The 20,618-nt window shown below is 39.9% G+C and overlaps 2 protein-coding genes across 2 annotated transcripts; both read left to right on the forward strand.

Annotated features, from left to right (window-relative positions):
- The first annotated feature begins 803 nt into the window (after positions 1-803).
- On the forward strand, positions 804-3,980 carry LOC141648080 (uncharacterized). The gene is made up of 3 exons (XM_074456538.1): positions 804-1,392; positions 3,238-3,410; positions 3,510-3,980. Exons 1-3 carry the CDS (start codon positions 859-861, stop codon positions 3,565-3,567), a joined length of 765 nt encoding a protein of 254 aa, XP_074312639.1. The 5' UTR covers positions 804-858; the 3' UTR covers positions 3,568-3,980.
- A 587-nt stretch (positions 3,981-4,567) lies between these two features.
- On the forward strand, positions 4,568-6,773 carry LOC141646304 (glucan endo-1,3-beta-glucosidase 14). The gene is made up of 3 exons (XM_074454244.1): positions 4,568-4,747; positions 4,987-6,026; positions 6,571-6,773. Exons 1-3 carry the CDS (start codon positions 4,657-4,659, stop codon positions 6,658-6,660), a joined length of 1,221 nt encoding a protein of 406 aa, XP_074310345.1. The 5' UTR covers positions 4,568-4,656; the 3' UTR covers positions 6,661-6,773.
- The last annotated feature ends 13,845 nt before the right edge of the window (positions 6,774-20,618 follow it).

Consider the following 20,618-nt stretch of genomic DNA (forward strand, 5'->3'; position numbering starts at 1 on the left):
ATTTATTTACCTTTGATTTTGGCTCAAGAAACAAAGATTAAAGAAAGAGGAGAAAATCAATTATTGGATGACAAGTGGATTCAGTCACAGAGTCAGGATTTGAGTTTAAGAGGCTAAAAATTTTTAGGGGGGGGGGGGGGGGGGGGGGGGGGCTTATGAGCGATAAGTGGATTATACATCTGATGTATTACCATCAATTTATAGTTTCTGAGCATTATAATAATTTTTTTGAGTTTTATTTTAAAAATTTCGAGTTTTAATATAAATTTTTTGAGTTTATTTACTTAAATATTAAACTCTAAAAAATTGCAATAATACTCAAAAACATTACATATAAGTTTAGTAAAATTTGAGTTTTGACGGAAAAAAATTAAAATCTACCTTATAATAAATTTTAATAAGCTCAAAAAAAAACATACATATACTCAAAAACAAATAAAGTTTGTGGAAATAAGCTCAAAAAATATAAATATATGCTCAAAAACAAAAAAGTTGGAGGTAATACCTCCGATGCAGATGAGTAATGATATAAGGTACACTCGAAAAAAATTCAAAAAATTTAACTAAAAATTTTGAAAATCTCAACCACTAGGGGGCGAGGGCCCCTCTATTAGGCCCTTATATATACCCTAGCTCCACCACTGAATGAACCAAATTGAGTGAGTATGATCAAATTGTCCATTAAATACATTTTCAAAATAAAAAGGTAAATAATTGATTGAGTCAAATAGTATTGGTAAACCAGAAGAATGGATATAAGTATCACTCCATTTCCTTTAGCACTTGATCACTTTATAATAACTACACAAATATATTTCAACCACCACATCAAAAATCTCTCAAAACTTAAAAACAAAAATGCTACTAAGAAGTTCATCAACACCAATACTAAACTCATGGATACCACCTCACTACAACTACTCTTACACTTCCAATAATTCCTCTACTTCAAGAGAATCCTCTCCTTCACCTGATCACAACACACACGAACTCAACCTCATACCCCTCTCTAGGACCAAATCTATATCCACCTTATCCCATGACCACCACTCCACAAAACCCGCTATATGTACCGTGTCTGAAACCCGTCAATGGGACTCACCTCCCCCTCCTCCTGAAAAGACTTCGCCAACGTCAACGCCTCTCCAGAGGCTGTTTTCGAGCTCTGGCCTTGACGAGGCGCTGGCGGCGTCTGTGGAGGAGGAGGTGGGTGGTGGTGGTGGTGGAGGGGATGATGGGAAGAGTGGTGGTGGATCAGGGTTTAATGAGTGTGGTAATAGTAGTAATAATTATCATGGACATGGGAGTATGGAAGCTTATTATAACAAGATGATTCAGGTTAATCCTGGCAATTCACTTTTACTTGGTAATTATGCCAAGTTTTTAATGCAGGTACGTTGCTTTTATGTTATACAGTAATCAACAAGGAATTTTTTTTTTCGGAGGACTGTCCTTCATATGTCTAAAGACAATCTAATGAATCTATCAAATGAAATATTCTAAAAATTTAAGTGTAAAAAGTACGGTCCTTCCAGAAGACGCAAATTTTTCATCAAGTCGATCTTATCCGTAGACAAGGAATAGAAACAGCATGTTTCTATTGTCTATTAATTAGGGCATAAAAACATGACGTTTATATGCCCTAAACACTTTGTCGTACAATACAACTGTCGCATACAAGTTTTTTAGGTGCATGAATTTTATTTTTGTGACGAAAATTATTACATTTATTAGTTTAAATTCGAGTTGGGTAGAATCACATTAACAGTAGTTAAAATCCCCATCATGAGTTTTAGGATTGCTTGATAATAACTGATGCATGAGCTATAATGCTATAATTAAGTAAAGTCACAAATCTTGTAAAACTAAATGTATATATACTTGGTAAGGTGCATATATTATAGTTACCTACATAATACTGTATATAGAACCACGAGAGTTCTTATCGACCTTCTCTTTTATACCTTTTCTAACCTTCTCCTCTTACAAAATCTGAATCTAAATAAACATAAATTCGCCTATTTGCATACTAATAATTGATGGTAAAATATATCGACTAAACTAAAAGAGAGGTGCAATACGAGGGAATTGAATTAAATTAGTTGGATTAATTAACTTTGTAGTAAGGAATCTGATCTAAGAAATATGAGTAGGACAAGAAGGAATCTGAGGATGTTGGACAAGTATACATACATGCAAGCAGCAGAAATCTCTAGACTGGTGCAATTGTTGTTGACAAGTGCAATTTTGGACGTATAAGTATATATTGTATGTATGTGGTGTGAGTCATATATGGGAACAAATGAACTATCTACATAATTCTACTACCTTCTTCTTCTTCACCTTTTGCTTACTAAAGTGAGGCATCCACTTTATGAAATTTTAACATTTTTCAATTTGCTGTAAATCTATACATGTATGTAAATGTATTTTCCTTACTTCTTTTATGGGTCAGATTGACCGGGAAAAATGAGCTGTATGGAGCAGATCTAGGGATATGGCAACAAATCCGTGACAATCAGTTGGATTTGGATCGGATGCCGGGTCCAATATGAACAATGCGAATCTAGATCTGGATGGATCGTGTAGGAACTGACCTAAATTTGGCTCATTGCCATCCCTTGGCAGATCTGATGACAGATGCGCAGGGGCGTTTTTAAATAAATGGAGGCCCTATGGACTACAAAAAAAATGAGGCCTTAAATATGAATGCCTAAGTATACTATACTTCGAGGTTTGAATTGAATTTCATCAATAAAGCTTGTAAATTTGATGATCAAAACCGGAGGCCCAATTCCCGCGTCCCTTGGGGACGCACATGAACCGCTCTAACTAGTGGGTGCACTACCAAAAATACTTCATTTGTTTCCGTCATTGGACAATTACTTCCTCTGTCCCGGTCATTTGTTGTCCTTTTCTATTTTGGGGTGTCTCAGTCATTTGTTGTCCTTTATATTTTAAGAATGAATTTGATGAGTAATTTGGTCATTCACATTCAATTTATTCCACATGTCATTTAGTAATTGACCCCTTCCCCCTTTCCTTGGTCTTTGTGTCAAAAACCAAAGGACGACAAATGACGAGGGAGTAGTTTTAAAGTTACAAGATTATTTTTCACATTAGTCTTTGTGCCGAAAAACAAATTAAAAGATAAAATAGTTTGTTAGATGAGGATTGATGGCAGTCGACAGTATATATGGTATCTAGTCTAGTTTTAATCAACTGTTGGACTTGCAGGTATATGGAGATGTAAACAAGGCAGAGGAGTATTGTGGAAGAGCAATATTGGCAAGTCCAACTGATGCAAACATGCTTGCTTTATACGCTGACATTATTTGGCAATCCCACAGAGATGCTCAACGAGCCGAAACCTACTTTAAACAGGCTGTCCAATTTGCTCCTGATGATTGGTAAGTACTCAATTTTGAAGCTTCAACCAATTCCTAGATGTTCGAAATCAATATACTTTTGTTTATGGGTAGCTCATTGTTTGTAATACTATGATTCAGTTATGTTCTCGCGTCATATGCAAAATTTCTGTGGGATGTGGAAGAAGAAGAGCAATAGAATCGAGACTAAAGAGATGATCCCTCAATGTTGTTTCGTGTGGTAGCTGAGGACTGAGACGGAAATTGAACCAGAAGAAAAAAGCGATTGTGGTTATGTCTTCACGACCTCTTCCTTTTATAGGGAGCATTAATGTAACATGTTAGGTGACTGAAGAAGATGTAGCATCTAGTTCTGGAACAAATGCATCTATCCATGCCTCCATGGTGTAAAATTGTAAACATATCCTCGGACCCAAGTAGTTGAATGATGCATGAACTTATGTTAAACGCCGCTCACTATGAGTGTCGTTCAGGATGATAATGTAACTCTGGTTACTACTTTAGAAATCTGGTTAACGACTAAATGTAAATGTATGTATTTTGTACGAGAAATTTGGTTCAAACATGTTAAGCAGACGTCGAAATTGCCAAGTTTTTTGTTTTTGAATCAGAAAATGCTTAGTCGGATGGTACTATAGTCGTAGAATGTCAATTCAAAACCCGTCTGCATCAATATTATCCTTGCAGCTTCTTCTGCACCCAACTATTAACATTCATGTTTAAGTACTCATTTCATGTATAGTGGAACTTGTTCTTAATTAGTACAAGAGACATCCCTGAAACAGAGCAATTTTCAGGGTTGAGGCTCAAACATAAAGTATACGCGTCTATCTTCAACCTCAGGTGTCGAGTATTAGACACGAGTACTCGGGAAATGAAGTGTATGAGCAACATCCATCACCTAAACAATCCAAGAAGCTTCTAAAGTTCAGAATCCAAGTAAGGAATATTTATATTCCAATATCAGAAAAACTGCAAATCTTAAGACACAAATGTGCCTAAAAATGAATCTTGAACAAAAGGTATACTTTGATAGAAAGGTAAGTTGATTTAAGATATTCCAAGCCTCCTTTAACCAATGACCCAAATGTTAACATCATCTCCTACATTGGACTTAGGATTTGGAATCTTTCTTAGCAAACTTATAATAATTTCCATGAGTTTAAGACTGTTTTCATTGTTCATATAGCTCAGATTCTTTAGCAACCCTCTTCAATCTACCCTATATTTGTAGGGCTATTCATGTTAAATAAGTAGTCTTTCTTTTATGGGATGGTTTATCAATCACAATAACAAGTTCATGACACCAATGGGATTCTCATGTCTTGTCTTCTTCATCATTTCATTCTTTCATAACGGTAAGTCGCGTTTGGCCTAAACTTGTAAAATATTTCATGCATAGACCAACAGTCTTTTCAAATTCATACATTCGTCACATTCCCGTACATGAACTGGCAAACTCAATGTCGCCTGGTAGCGATATTAGACGTTTTCTTACTTTGCAGTAAATTTCAGCATTCTGTACAGTATCAACCAATTTACTCTGATCTGTCTTAACAGCTGTTAAATTTGATGGGTAATTTTTATTTCCTGACAGTTTTAACAACTGACGCATTCTCTGGAACATACGGGGTGAACTACGGAAGAATAGCAGACAATCTCCCGGCACCAGAAAGCGTGGCAACCCTCCTTAAAGCAGCCAGAATAAAAAACACCAGAATTTACGATGCTGATCATAGCGTCTTATCCGCATTCAACAACACTGGAATCGAAATAATTGTAGGCCTTGGGAATGAATTCTTGAAGGACATTGCGGCCAATGATTTCCGAGCAACTGATTGGATTAAAGAGAATGTAGAGCCTTTCTTACCAGGGACAAAAATTGTAGGAATTGCTGTAGGAAATGAAGTATTAGGGAGTCAAGGTGGGCAAGACCTTTGGGAAGCATTAGTTCCCGCGGTACGAAATGTCTATATTGCCCTTTATCGACTTAACTTAGCGAAAACAATTGAGGTCTCTAGCCCTCATTCCGAAGGGGTTTTCGCTGCTTCGTTCCCTCCGTCTTCAGGGGCATTTAAGGAAGAAATTATGCCTTACATGAGACCATTGTTACAAATCTTTTGGCAAATTGGGTCTCCATTTTATATAAATGCATACCCTTTTCTAGCATATATAAGTGACCCGACCCATATCGACATTCATTACGCCCTATTCGAGAAAAACCCGGGAATTTACGATACTAAGACTAAGTTACACTATGACAATATGTTTATGGCCCAAATTGACGCGGCCTATGCCGCGTTAGAAAAGGTCGGGTTTGAAAAAATGGAGGTGATTGTGTCGGAAACCGGGTGGGCTTCAAAAGGCGACCCGAACGAAGACGGGGCCACATTGAAAAATGCTAGGACTTATAACAAAAATCTTAAGAAATTGTTGATGAAGAAAAAAGGGACACCTTATAGGCCACATATGGCTATTAAGGCATATATATTTGCACTATTTAATGAGGATTTGAAACCTGGGCCAACTTCTGAAAGAAACTTTGGGCTGTTTAATCATGATGGTAGCATTTCGTATGATATTGGATTTACTGGCCTTGTTCCTTCCTCTGCTTCATCATCTAAGTTTTCCTTTAAGGTATGTTTCCTTACTAATAGAGATTTTTGGTTTTCGCAAATTCTTGTTTCCGACGGGTTATTATGATCTGAAATAAAAAGACGGAGATTTGTGACCATTTTATGGTTAAATATAATCATAATGATTCAGTTAGTGTTACATCTTATATTAGTAACTTTTTTTTCTAAACGTGGTCACATTTGACCTTTAAAATAATCTCAAAACTCCGTCTTATTAATCCAGACAAAAATGACACGTGTTAAGGGAGACCAACTCTTTATATTTTCTTCTAGTCATTGATTTAATTTTGTCTCTTGCCCTTGGATAATAAGATAAATTTATATGATAAACCGTTATTTTACAACTTAAAAGACTCGGTAAAGGGTCAAATGTACGTAATTTTACCACTATGTTATAATGACAAAAGCATATACGAATTATGTCTTCCATGGAGATCCATAATGAAAAATGTGTCGATAATTTTATCTTATATGTATTTTTACATGTAGATTAGTGTAAAGAATAGTTAGTGATTTTACAATATTTATATTTGATCTTATTGCAGGGACTAAAAGGTCAAGGTGGTCTAGGGTTATCATGCTTCATAGTTTTCATTATTTGTGTGGCCTCTCTACTTATAACTTTGGCCTCTTGATCTTTTTGTAAATGTAAACAGGAGTTGAGAAATGTATAATTAGCATGTTCAAAACATGAACGAACAATTCTTTGTACAAAAGATTATATAATTTCTTCCGGTATGAAATGGTTTATTAATTTGTTCGATAATGTATGTCTTTTCAATTTTTTTTGGTAGAATATAAGCATTCTCATTAAGCTCAAAAGAAACTATTACAATCTAGCGAGATTTCCAAATACATTTAAATACTGCTAGGAACTACCAAACTAAGCCAAGCTCTATCTCTTACAGTCACAGTATCCAATTTTATCTGCTGAATCTTACTTCTAAGCAGGTGTTGAATTTATACTATCAATATCTTAGGACTAGGGGCGGCCCTTACATTGTTCAATTCAGTTCATCGAACGGGGGCCCAAAAGGGTTGGGGGCCTCATCTGGAAACAATTCTACTTAATGTATAAACATTCTATAATGTAAGCATACCTTTCTTTTGGCATAATGGTAGTGGGCCTAGGAGTAAACAACTTTGAAGTCCTACGGAGGAGGTCCTGGGCTCGATTCTTCGTATTGTAATTTTTACATTAATTTTTTTTGGGTTTTTTTTGCCTTCCTTTTCCATTTTCCACCTCATTCTCGTACATACCAATAGGCTCGGAAACTTGATGAATGATGACACCCAGTCAACTAATTAATCATTTTTCACCATTTTAGTGTAAGTTACTTGAAAACATTGTCACTTTAAAAAAAATTGTTCGTGTTGCATAAGACCGTCGAACACCCTTGTTTTACTTTTAGCTCTATTTTAATCAGGGTGAAAACCATCTTAAGTTAAGACGGTCTTAAATACGAATAGTGTTAAAAAAATGGATCATCTCCTAAAAAAAACAACTATTACAAACATGTTATTATCGATGATGCACTTATCGTAAGGGCCTCCATCTAATATTTGAAACAGGGCCTCCAAATTCTCGGGGCCGCCCCTGCTTAGGACTCAACAATTTCCCTTTCAGTCTGGCCAGAGTACGTTGCTGCCATACATTATGGTAGACAGCCATTACAGCAGCAAGACAAGTATTTTCAATTTTGTTTGATCATATTCACACACCAGAATTTGATATGAAAATCTTTTCCTGGGGAGAATATATAAAACCACAAATAACATTATAACAACCAACTTATATTTAACTGAGCTTATGTGTGATTTTTATAAGCTTTCTGAAAGTTTATTTTTTTAATGTTTAAGTGGATGAGTTCAGAAATTTTATGGTATAGCTCGGACTCTTTAAAACAAAACTCGAAAACATTATTAAAAAGTTCGGATTCTATAACACCAGTTGTACACCAGCCGATATATGTTGGAGCTTATCAAAGGAAGATATATTAATATATTACCCCAATTGTATGTTTTTTTTCTTCATTTCAATCATTTTCATCTCTTTGTTTTTTCTCATTTTGATCTTAGTAATTGTTTTACTTTACACGTCATATATAGTGTATTAACTAAATTTTTGGGTGTCCTATGTATATAGTTCATGCTTAACGCTCAAAGACATATACTGTTGAGCAAATTGACGAGGTGCGGAATATTTGGGCTGAATTTACACTCTATTTTAAGCCCAAAAGTAATGGTGGATGAAGACGATGATACAGTTTCTTGGTGTTCAGTTATTGCACTTGGATACGACTAAGTGATGAAGATTCAGGGATTTTTATTTATGTTTTGCAAGTATTTTCTATATTTGTAGCCTATAGGCTCTTAAAAACATGATAGGACTTTGTATATTTTTCAAGGATTTGTCCTTATAAATTCAAATTAAATTTATTTGAAGGTTTTTGTTGCGTAAAACATGCTGGAGTTTCTGAATTGTAATGCAAGTTTAATTCTTAGGAGCTATACGATTTAAATAGTGTAGGGGTTATGATAAAAATAGATTTTTTTTTAATAATGTCAGGTTCAAAGAGAACGCTTACTTGTAAAACCTGCTCTCTTTGAAATTAGCAAACATGACGGTTGTATCATTCACTGTTCTCTTTGAAAAGGTAAACAAAGGCGCCAAATAAATCGACAACTATATCAAAGAGACCGGTTCTCATATGCAACCGTTCTCTGTGATATATCAACGAGCACGGTTATGGAGCGCAACCGTTCTGTTTGTTGTTACAAAGAGAACGGATTGACTTTTTTAACCGAGCTCTTAGCCACAGGACGGTCCAAAATGGCTTTAAGAACGGTGTTTGACCGTTCTCTTTGATCAAAATTGTAGTAGTGGGTATATATATACACATACAATGAAGGTAGCGTTTCCATAAGATAATACATTGTAGAATATTTTAAGATTTGGACATTCATATAATATTATACTATAATATTTCAGAACATAATTTGTGTTTTTATATAACTAGTTTGAAGTCCGCGTACGCAGCACGCGGAATAAAAATTTTCTATCTTTGAATCAGTAGTGTTTGCGGTTGATCAGACTCTACTTATTTAAACTGTTAAAACGGTAAAAATATTGTTAACCTTACCCTTTTATTTATATACAATTAAACATACATAAAACACGTTTCCTGCTAGTAATTTGCTTGTATAATGATTCTTGTTGGTGTAATTGTCCATCGAAGCTGATAGAACTTAGTCCAATAACCCCCATTTCTTCATCAAGATTCTTGTCCTAGCGGATGTTAAGTACTTTGTCAGCCACTGAACTCAATTCTGACAACTTTCGTCTGCTAACCCTATCTTTAGTACTCTCTTCAGGGTCAAATAGTCGCAAACCATATATCATAGAACTCAAATCCCCAGGTACAGTTCAAGAGTGTTCTTTGCCACATGGTCTGAAGTAGCTTCAACAAAAACATCAAGAATAAGTTTTAACCTCTTTGTTGCTCTCTGCATAATCACCTGATAAATATAATTGACTGCTTCAGTGTTTGTTACACACATGTGTGCTGAGGCAAATAATTGGGACATACAACTATATGTTCTTACCTGGCCTCTTCGATAATACGCTCTGTAACGACGTTAATTGATAGCACATGATTAATCTGTTCAATTAGATGTGCCCGCTACAGTGCTTGTCAATCAACCTAAGGACTGCAATCTTGCTCATAAAATATAACCTGAGAATATACACAAAAGAAAACAGTTGTTTACAACACAAACAACAAAATGTAGAAAGTGTGAATCTCATAGATATTAAAAGCATACAACAACAACATCAGAGCCTTAATTCCAAAATAATTTGGGGTCGGCTGACATGAATCATCCTTTAGAACCGTCCATGAGTGAACGCACTCCTCAAAAAGCGAATAGACATCAAAAGCATATATAAAGAAAAGTAGACAACCTGACACAACCAGTTATCTCTTAGAAATGTGTGTGTGTGATGCATGTATATGGTGTTTCATTTTACACAAAATCGTAGAAAACCATAAACTGGCAGAAACATATCCTTGGTGTATGATACTCCGTATAATTTAGAAAGTGTTTTCAATTGCTGAGCAAACCTGCAGTTATTAGTTAATAGAGTAAATCAATTACGATTACTCCATGTAATATTTCAAATCTTGTATGAGAATTGAGAAACATAGTCTCCTTGATTCAATACAGGCAAATAGATTGAACTCTTCAGGCAATTATTTTGTTTTTGGGTGTGAAATTGAAAAATGAATTAAAGCATGAAACTGGTCCCAAACATTTAAAGCGGAAGACGATAACACAAATTGTTACTCTTGAGTCTTTTCTATGTCTTGGCAGAGGCGGTTCTATAATTTGATGGAAGGGGGTGCGTAAAATTTTTTAACAATGAAAATATCGAATTATATGAAAAAAAAATTGTTTAGTTGGACCAAATGTATGATATATAAACCTTAAATAAAAATTGTTCAATACAAGAGTAGAACCCATGACCTCTAACTAAGAAATAGTCTTAATAACCATTAGACCCACATAACTAATATGCTCCTTTAGTAAAAAATACTGTAATTATTTTTGGGGAGAGGGGGTGCAGATGAACCCCTGCACCCCCGCCAAAAACGCCTCTGCGTCTTGGCCATGACGTAACATAACCACGATTTTACATATGCAGTGACAAAGACAGAAAATAAATAAGAGTAAAAATTCTCCGACTTTTACATAAGACGGGTTTACGATAGACATGCTAATGAGTTGGTCTCATGACACTCTCATACAAGCTTTTTGAATTGGCAGCATTACCATGCATGAAACAGAACATAGAATGAAGTAGAACCAATGAATCTTTGTGACCTATACATTACTTTAGTAAACATTAGCTATTTACGTAGTCAAGAGATCATGTCTTCACCCATAACAGATTCATTACAAAAAATGAAAACCATCTTTCATTTATCCAAACTGCGGTAAGGCCACATTTGAATCGTAAAAGAAATTAACATCATCAGGTATTAGAAGACCAAAATCTATGTACCATAACATAGAAAATGAATGCGGAAAAAAGGGATAAGGGCCTGAAAGAAAAAGCATTCGATTTTTAGTTGAAACAATTCACCGAACAGCTGGTGAGCATAATCAGAAAGTAAGTTTGTGATAACAAAATATGTGTAAATTTTTTTAAAAAACCTTAGAAATTAAAATTCACACCAAAATGTGGAATGACACCAATTCAGAATGAAAAACATCAACTCTAAAGGTACGAAACTGACCAGAATAGGCAATAATAAATTCGCAAAATCGTGAACTTCAATTGTGTACAGATCTGATCGGTGTCGAAATCGTTTTTTTATTGGGACTTCTCAAAGGTCGCATTTTTATCTAGTTTCTGGGTTGGTATAGAGTTTGGTACTCCGTATTATTGTATTTGTGCAATATAATCTTTGTACAGTTTGAGTGGAATTGAAATTTGTAAATGTTTAAATTCAATTTACTATGGTTCTATCGGATTAAATTTCAGTAAGAGGGATGTTGGTTATTGATTGTTAGCCTCTGATGATTGTGGATTTGTGGGTGCTTAAAGAAAAGAAATCTAGGATGCTGAGTAATGGTGAATAACAGAGAAGCGGCGATAAAAGAAATCAAGTGTGTGGCATTTCCGTAAATAATGATGTCAGCAGAGGGTACAAGCACCTCAAAAGCTGTGTCAGCATGGTACTCAAATTGGGCTTTTATAGCCTTTTAATCATTGATCTTGCTGAACTCCTTTTAAAATCTCTACCATTAATTTGCGGCTGTTGACTATTTAAATAATGTTGTTGTTGATGATGATTATAATTATTATGATTATAATTATAATTATAATTATAATGCTGATTATAAACAAGTTGATTAACATGATGACCCATATAGCCAAACCCTAAACTTAACCTAGGTTCCGGACAACTAATTTCGCTACCCATACTACTCAGGGTACCGCTTGCGTTGACGGATAATAACCTTGTCAATATGATTGTTCTTGTCTTATTAGTATGAATACAGTAAAAATCTCTCTTTGATTCCATTACTTCTTTACAACTTCTTTACAAAATTGTAAGTATGATTGTTCTTGTCTTATCTTGTTATACTATTTCATTGTTTTGTTAGTATGAATCTATTTAATAGTAATATACAAATAAAAAGGTTTCAAGATGGCAGAATGAGGTTTCTGAATGTTTGAAATTGAATCATCTTAGAATCTAAACGTATATTGTAAAGCCCCGCAGGTGAGATAGTCCTATACAAATTTTAGTATGAATATATTTTTATAAGCCAGCTTACCTGTTCACGTTATATAGCAAAAGTTTCATCATTATCTTCATACACACTAACCCACAACTTGTCTACTAACAACCTGAATCTACAGGACAATACACCATTTAGTTATTATATGAATTATTATATTAAACTTGATTAGTTGGAATGATAGCCGATCCTCAATATGTTTTATTAGACTAGGCTTGATTTGGGTTTTTGATTGATAACTTTATTGATTAATTGGGTATGCAGATTATCGTGTGTAGTCGTGATTTGTTAGTGATGCCGTGTTTCTCTTGTGGTGTTTTGCAGCCTGTTCCATGGTTGAGCTTCCTTTTGTTGCTTTTGACAGGAGCAGAGCTTATATTCTATTATGACCGGGAAAAGAAGTGTCATATTGAAGGTAGATTACTATGGTGAGTTAGTGTTTTTTTCCTGGTCGTATGAATTATTGTTGGTTGATGTGAATTTGAATGGTTTGGCCTTAGAGTCTTGGACACACCCAAAATAGATTACAACTGGACCTTAATGAACTATTAATCATGTACATTTTAGATTATGAAATATTGTAATACTACGGATTTTATAGGCTGGTACTCGACCGAGTATGGCCTACTCGGTCGAGTAGAGTGTGTCGTGTAGCCTGTTTGGCTACTTCCCAGGAACACTCGGCCGAGTATGCTGAATACTTGACCGAGTAGAGGGTACTCGGCCGAGTATACTTTATACTCGACCGAGTATCCGGTCTGTCGGGTATTATTTCCGAGGTTTTGATTAAAATGATTAGAGATTATTTATATAATCGTTTGTCAGTTTCTAAAGGCATTTTCTTCCAAAAACATAAACTACGTTTCTTCCCCCTCTAATCATCTTCATCAATTCCAAGGCAAAGGTCATCGTTTGTGGGTTCTAGCACCATATTCCGTGTCAGTCGTCATAGTAAGTGTCCTATCTTTATTGATCTATTGTTGTCCTTATAAGTTAGCAAACCCTAGTTTAGATTAATTTGGGGGTTTAGGGTTTGCTCATCATATATGTGTTGATTGTTGATTACCATTGTTGTAGGTGACGATGTGGTATTAGTTATGCATTTGTATGATTGATTGCAGCATAGCGGATTGCGAAAAGGTAGGGTTTTTCCTACTCAGTACTGTTAATTGATTGAGATTGCACATGTTTTATAATTGTTGTTATCTGCTGATCATCGGAGGTTGGGTGTTGTGGTGACGGTGTTGGTGTGGTTGTGTTGTGACGGTTGTGGTGTTGTGACAATTTGTGATGATCTCGTGTGTGTGATTGTGGTGGAGTCACTTGCGGGAGTGGCTTCACACCCTAGTTCGCCCTCCGTGGAACCCATCACGGGAGGGAATGTGCACATTAAGGGACAGGGATTGTTAGTCGCTCGTTGATGAGCTGGATTAGGTGGGGATGGTGTAATACTCCGTATTTCTAATAATAATTTATAAGGATAATTTATGTAATTTAATGAGTGATTAAATGACATTTCTAATAATAAATACAAGTAAGACGTTAATTAAATAATAAATTAATAATTCAAGTCGGGAATTGGGTTTGGCTAATATTTGTGCTTTGGGCTTAGTTGTTGATCGAGTGATTGGACCGTGTGTTGTTATTGTATGGGCCGAAATTATTAAATTGGTATTAGAATAATCGGGATTTATATCGGGAATTAATAATAATATAACAAGGAAATAATATTATATAAAGGTAATTATAATAATAATAATAATAATAAAGTTATGGCAATAATAAATTAGTAAATGTTATATGAGGAAATCATAGTTGTGATAGGATTAATAGTATATGATAAATAATAATGATATAATTATAATGACAGTTCCTATACTAATTAGAATAAGGAAAGTTATGTTGTTTCCTAATTGGCCTCGTATTCTCTAAATCTTACACTATAAATACCACCTTAAATCTGAGAAATAATTCATAAATTAAAAGAATGAGCTTTAGGAGACGGAAGAAGAAGGAATTAACATAAATCAATTAATCAACTCGAGGTAATTATTCATCTAAAATCGATTTATAATCTTTTCATGCAAGCATCTTTAAGACAACCGTGTGACCTCTATAGACCACCATAGGACTCGAAATTTGGACCTAGAGCAACCTTGCACTGCCGTGATTCTGACCTGACCTTATTTGACTGACGTGGACCTTTCTAGGGTGGTGTTTAGGGCGGCTAAAGGTGGCTGGTCAGGAGGGGTTATACGGGTTGGTTGTGGGTGATTGAGAGGGTTAATTGAACCCCTAATTGACCTCGACTTGACCTGGGTATAGAGGGGTTGTGATGGGGGAAGGTGGTCGGTCCTTTTGGTGGTGGCGGAATGGTGGCAGGTGGCGGTTTATGGCGGTGGTGGCGAAAACAGGGGAAGGACTCGTGTTTTGGGCAGGCTGTTTCGAGGGGGTTTTTAGTGGTTGTAAGAGGCCTGGATTGGGGTGGTTTTGGGTGGTTTTTGTCGAGGGTAGATTGGTGAGTTGATTAGTGGTTGTAGGTGGCGGTGAAGGTGGTGTTAGGTAGTGGTTTTGGGACGGGTTTTATGGGGTGTCAGGTGAGTGTTGCGGTTGGTGTCGTGTGATAGGGCGTGGGTTTGTGCGTTGTTGGTGGTGGTTTAGCTGGTGGTTAAGGGCGAGTTGGATGCGTGGGGTTGCAGGATAGGGGTGTCGAGGTTGGGTGGTGGCTGTGGTGGCTTGTGGTGTCGGGTTTGGTGGGTTTTAAGAGAGGTGTTGGCCATGGTTTATAAACCATGTTAAGGTGGTATGTGTTTGTAGTGTGACGGGTTTTAATTATTTAATTAGCTCGGGTGAGTCGGGTTCGTAGTTAAATCGGGTTTTTAGTTATCATAAACCTTTAATAATTATAGTAAATAATTAATTTGAATAATTGAATAAAAGGAATCAATAAATAAACAAATAAAGTTAGTAATTATAATTGATGGGGCATATTCTGCACCGTTGACCAAGTCAACACACTGAGCAAGGTCAGAGACATCCACAGCAAAGTCAACATATCAGACAGCCTAGCCAACGCCACCTGTCGGCCTGCCACCTGGGTCCCGGCCCGGCACCTAGCCCGTCGGGATACATATCCGCGTACTCATATCCAAGACCCGTCGGCCGGCCTGCCATAGGTCCATCGGCCGAGGGTAGAACGGTCTTTCCACCTGCTAGCCACTTGGCCACTTGGCCACTACGTGACAAAAGGTGAAAGTCTATAAATACTCCTCAACCTTCATTGAGGAAAGGATCCCACAACTTAACCTAAATACACTATTCATCTGGTAATATCCTCTTTATCTCTCTACAATACATACCTAGCCAAGTAACACAACTTAATCCTTTAAGTTTACTGACTTGAGCGTCGGAGTGAGTACGCTTGGCCAAAAGCCAAGCCCTCAGTTCGTTCAGTGTTGCAGGAGAGGCCGTGAGGAAAGATAGAAGCAAGAAGGGTTCAACTCAAGACTTCATTCTACAAGCCAAGGGTGGTAACGATACTTGCTCTGGAATTACTCCCGGAACAATTGGCGCCGTCTGTGGGGAATAGACACTAGAAGCTAGTCATATTCATTCCCAAAAAAAAAAAAAAAACAACAAAAACCCACCCAAAAAGGTAAGAAAATGTCGAAACAACAAGACGCAGTCGTGACCGACGAAACCGCGTTCTACCAAGATGATGCTTTCAACAACTCTGGAGTCGTGCAGCCCTCCACCGGCGGAGTAATCCAACCAGAGTTCGGGATGCCAATAATACCCGACACGCCGCTGCCAGCCAACCAGGTCACCATCATGGGGCAGGTGGTTGACGTAGCAAAACTGAAAATGCTCCTGGACCTAATCAGTAATACGCCTGCTCACACTGTCACGCCGACAAGAGCGGCGGAAACCGTCCAGGAGACCAGGGCCCTAAGCGTGACTCCAAGAAATTTGAACGGAGCACTAGGAGAAGCTGACCCAGCCAAGACACCGGGGGAGCCCAAAGTGGGCGCGGTAGACCTAAGTCCTCCCCGCACTCGTGGGAGGACAGCGTCCCCGCCACACGAACGAGGCTCACCCCGAAGGAGCCAGAGGAGTCCGACTCAGCAGAGTTGGAGAAGAAGTCCGAGTCGAAGAAGGAGCCCCTCCCGCTACGGGGGGAGGAGCCAGGTTAGGGATGCGAGGAGCCGATCGCCGCGTGTCGTTCGACACGTGGTTAGGCAGCCCCTCAACGCCTACGTCCTAGAAGTCCCGGTGCCAACTAAGCTCAAGTTGCCACCTATTTCATACAAGGGAGATAGTGATCCAGCCGACCACGCTGAGGCTTTCGAGTCTTACATGTCGGTATGGGAGGAGCCCGATGAGGTCTGGTGCCGAGTTTTCCCAACAACTTTGCATGGGATGGCTCAGAGCTGGTACAAAGGGCTTCCCGACGGCTCGGTACACTATTACGCCGACCTAAGGGACGCCTTTCTAGCCCAGTACTCTTGCAATAAGAGAAGGGCCGTGGAGACATCGGACCTCCTAACTATCAAACAGGAGGGAGGCGAGTCTCTACGAAGCTATATGAAGAGATTCGACGGAAAGGTCCAGCAGATTCGAGAAATCAATCCCGAACTGGCGGCCTTCGCACTGATGAAGGGCCTCCCAAAGGGAGATTTAAAAAATAAGCTCATCAAGTGCGGAGGCCTAGGTTTGGACGCCGCCAGGAAGTTGGCTGACCAAGCCATCAAGGTAGAAGACTACCACAAGACCTGGGTAGGCCCCAACGAGGCCGAGCACTCAGAAAAGAAGAGCCGCCGGGAGGATAACCCGAACGAAAGACGCCGTGACAACAACGGGTCACGGTCCGACGAAAGACGCCGTGAGAATAATAGGTCACGGTCAGAAAAGTCCGCCAGAAAACAAAGCTCGGCGGATGCGGGGATCTCGGGAACATACTACAAAAACGGTACGACGATCACACACCCCTAGTCGTGTCGTGGCCGAGGTTTTTGCTTTGAGCAAGAACGAGGGCCGAAATGGGAGAGACCCCTAGGCCGAGGAGTGACGGTGACACGAGCCAGTACTGTGAGTACCACGGCCACACCGGACACTTAACCAACGATTGCCGACACCTGAAGGATGCCATTGAAGAGCTGATCCGGATGGGGAGCCTCGGCAAATATGTTGCCAGAGGCCAAAAACCAGATACCGGCGGATCAAATAGCAAGTCCGCTCCTGAGCGAGTAAGAGTAGTCAATGTCATCGTCAGGGACAACGGGAGCGGTGGGTCCGCTCCTGGGCACAAACGGCACCTGAATGAACCTTATCGGGCCATCAACTTTGTGCCCAACACAAGAACCCCGCTTCCAACATCCCCGATATGACCATCGGACAGGAGGACTACGAGGGAGTCGTCGCTCTTCATAGCGACCCACTTATGGTCCACCTAGACATAGCCAACCACTTGGTGAAGGGGTGCCTGATTGACACAGGCGCCTACACGAATGTTATGAACAGAGAATGCTTTCTCGGTCTCGGTCTGAGGATTGAAGATTTGAGCCCCTGCGCCAACCCGTTGTACAGCTTTTCTGGGGCCGGCCTGGCACCCCTGGGGTCAGTCAGTTTGCCGGTGAGGTTCGGCGAGGGAGGTGCAGCCAAGAATGTTATGTCTGAATTCGTAGTCATCGACGGCACGCCTGCCTACGACGTTCTCATAGGCCGGATCACTTTGAAGGAAATCGACGCTGTAATATCCATCCGGGCCCTGACATTGATATATGTCTCGGACCGGGGGGAGGCACATAAGCTCATCTCGAAGAAAGAGGAAGATCCCGGTTTATGGGAGGTTTATGCTAACGGCCCCTCCACGACGAATAGCGCGAAGGCCGACATCGTTATCATCAGCCCAAACGGAGACGTATTCGAGCATGCCTCAAACAAAGAATCCAAATACGAGGCGGTGATAACCGGAATTGAACTAGCTAAAACCGCCGGGGCAGAGCGTATCATGGTGAAGACAGATTCGCTCCTCGTGACCAACCAGATCAGAGGAGAGCGCGAAGCCCAGGACTACGAGACGATAAGGTATCTAGTGAGGGTGAGAGCTGTCGCTTCAGAACTAAAATCGTTCCGGATACAGTACACCCCCAGATCCGGGAACGACCGGACCATCGGCATGGTCGAAGGAGCAGAGACCGAGGAGGTAGAGATTGATCCGGGCCGCACCGTAACCGTCGGTGTCAACCTGGAACCAAAATTCAGAGCCGACCTCCTGGATCTGCTGAGGAAGAACAAAGATGTTTTCGCATACTCAGCGGCCGAGATGCCAGGCGTGAATCGGGAGGTGATTGTTCACAAGCTGAACGTACTCTCCACCGCTCGCTTGATCAAGCGAGAGAATGAGGAACTCCTCGGCCGAGAAGGACGAGGCCATCAAAGCCGAAGTAGATAAATTACTAGCGGCAGGTTTCATCATGCCTTGTACTTATCCCGAGTGGTTAGCCAATGTTGTAATGGTGAAGAAGTCATCGGGGGCATGGAGAATGTGTGTAGACTTTACCAACCTTAATAAAGCGTGCCCCAAAGATTGTTATCCCTTGCCTCGAATAGATAGTTTAATCGACGCCACGGCGGGCTACACCATCGAGCTGCCGGACGCCTTCTCGGGGTATCACCAAGTGTTTATGGCCGAGGAAGACATGCCTAAATGCGCATTTATCACCGCCAACGGCACATACATGTACAAAATGATGCCGTTTGGTTTGAAGAACGCCGGAGCAACGTACACGAGGCTGGTGGACAAAGTGTTCCAAAACCAAAAAGGACGAAACATTGAGGCTTACGTCGACGATGCTATTGTAAAAAGCAAGTCCGACAGCGAGCACCTGGCCGATTTACACGAAACGTTTTGTTCACTAAGGAAGTACAAGATGAAGCTCAACCCAATGAAATGCAACTTCGGTGTCCGGGCAGGCAAATTCCTCGGCGTACTTGTCAGTGCCAGAGGCATCGATGCAAATCCAGACAAAGTCCGAGCAATCCTAGACTGCCGGAACCAAGGAATCGAAAAGAGGTTATGATGCCGACCGGAAGAATGGCGGCGCTCGCCCGTTTCATCTCTCGGTCGGCCGACAAGAGCACCCCATTCTTCAAAGTGTTGAAAGGAAATAAAGACTTGGTGGGGGAGGAACAGAGCACGGCTTTCAAGCAACCGAAAGCTCATCTTCAGACTCTCCCAACTCGTCCGGGCCGACATGGGGGAGATGCTATACCTATACATAGCAAGATTACCTCGGCCACGGTCGATCCGTGATCATCGGGAAGAAGACAAACAAAGAACACCCAATCTACTTTGTCACCATACATGCATTTGTTGCCGCCGAGAGAAATTACCCACTAATCGAAAAAGCAGCCTTCGCTGTCGTCGTTGCCACAAGGAAGTTAAAACCCTACTTCGACGCACACCCCGTGACGGTCCTAAACCGATCACCGTTGGAAAAAGCTTTGGAAAAATTCGAACAATCCGGCAGGCTCATCAAATGGGCGGTGGAGCTCTCGGTTTCGGCATTGATTCAAGACAAACCAAGGCCTTCGATAAAGGGGCAAGCACTTGCATATTTCCTGGCCGAATGCACGTATCAGGAAGTGCCAAACCCAAGCATATGGGAAGTCTACACCGATGGCTCCTCCACGACGAACAGCTCAGGAGCCGGCATCCTTATCATCAGCCCAAACGGGGACGAGTTCGAGTACGCCTTGAAATTCACCTTCTCGGCATCGAACAATGAATCCGAATACGAGGCGGTGATAACCGGAGTCGAGCTAGCTAGGGTCACGGAGCGAACACATTGTGTTGAAGACAGACTCACTGTTGGTTACTAACCAAATCAGAGGGGAGTTTGAGGCTCGAGACGACGGAATGGTAAGGTACCTAGAGAGGGTAAAAGCCGACATAGCAAAGTTGAAATCTTTCCAAATCCATTGCGTTCCCAGATCCGAGAACAACCGGGCCGACGCTCTCTCCAAACTGGCCAGCTCAACCATCAAGAATGTCAGCCGAACCGTACTAGTAGATATCAGGAATGCGAAGAGCATCACTGAGACCGTCGGCATGATAGGTAACATAGAGACCGAGACAACGTGGATGACCCCGATAATAAAATACAAACTTACAGGTGAATTACCGGAGGGCCGCAATCCCTCGGCCAAAATGAAAAGGATCGCCGCCAGATACTTGGTGTTCGAAGGGGAACTGTACAGAAAATCCGTAATAAGACCA

Source organism: Silene latifolia, chromosome 3, assembly GCF_048544455.1.
Source record: "Silene latifolia isolate original U9 population chromosome 3, ASM4854445v1, whole genome shotgun sequence".
NCBI classification, from domain to species: domain Eukaryota; kingdom Viridiplantae; phylum Streptophyta; class Magnoliopsida; order Caryophyllales; family Caryophyllaceae; genus Silene; species Silene latifolia.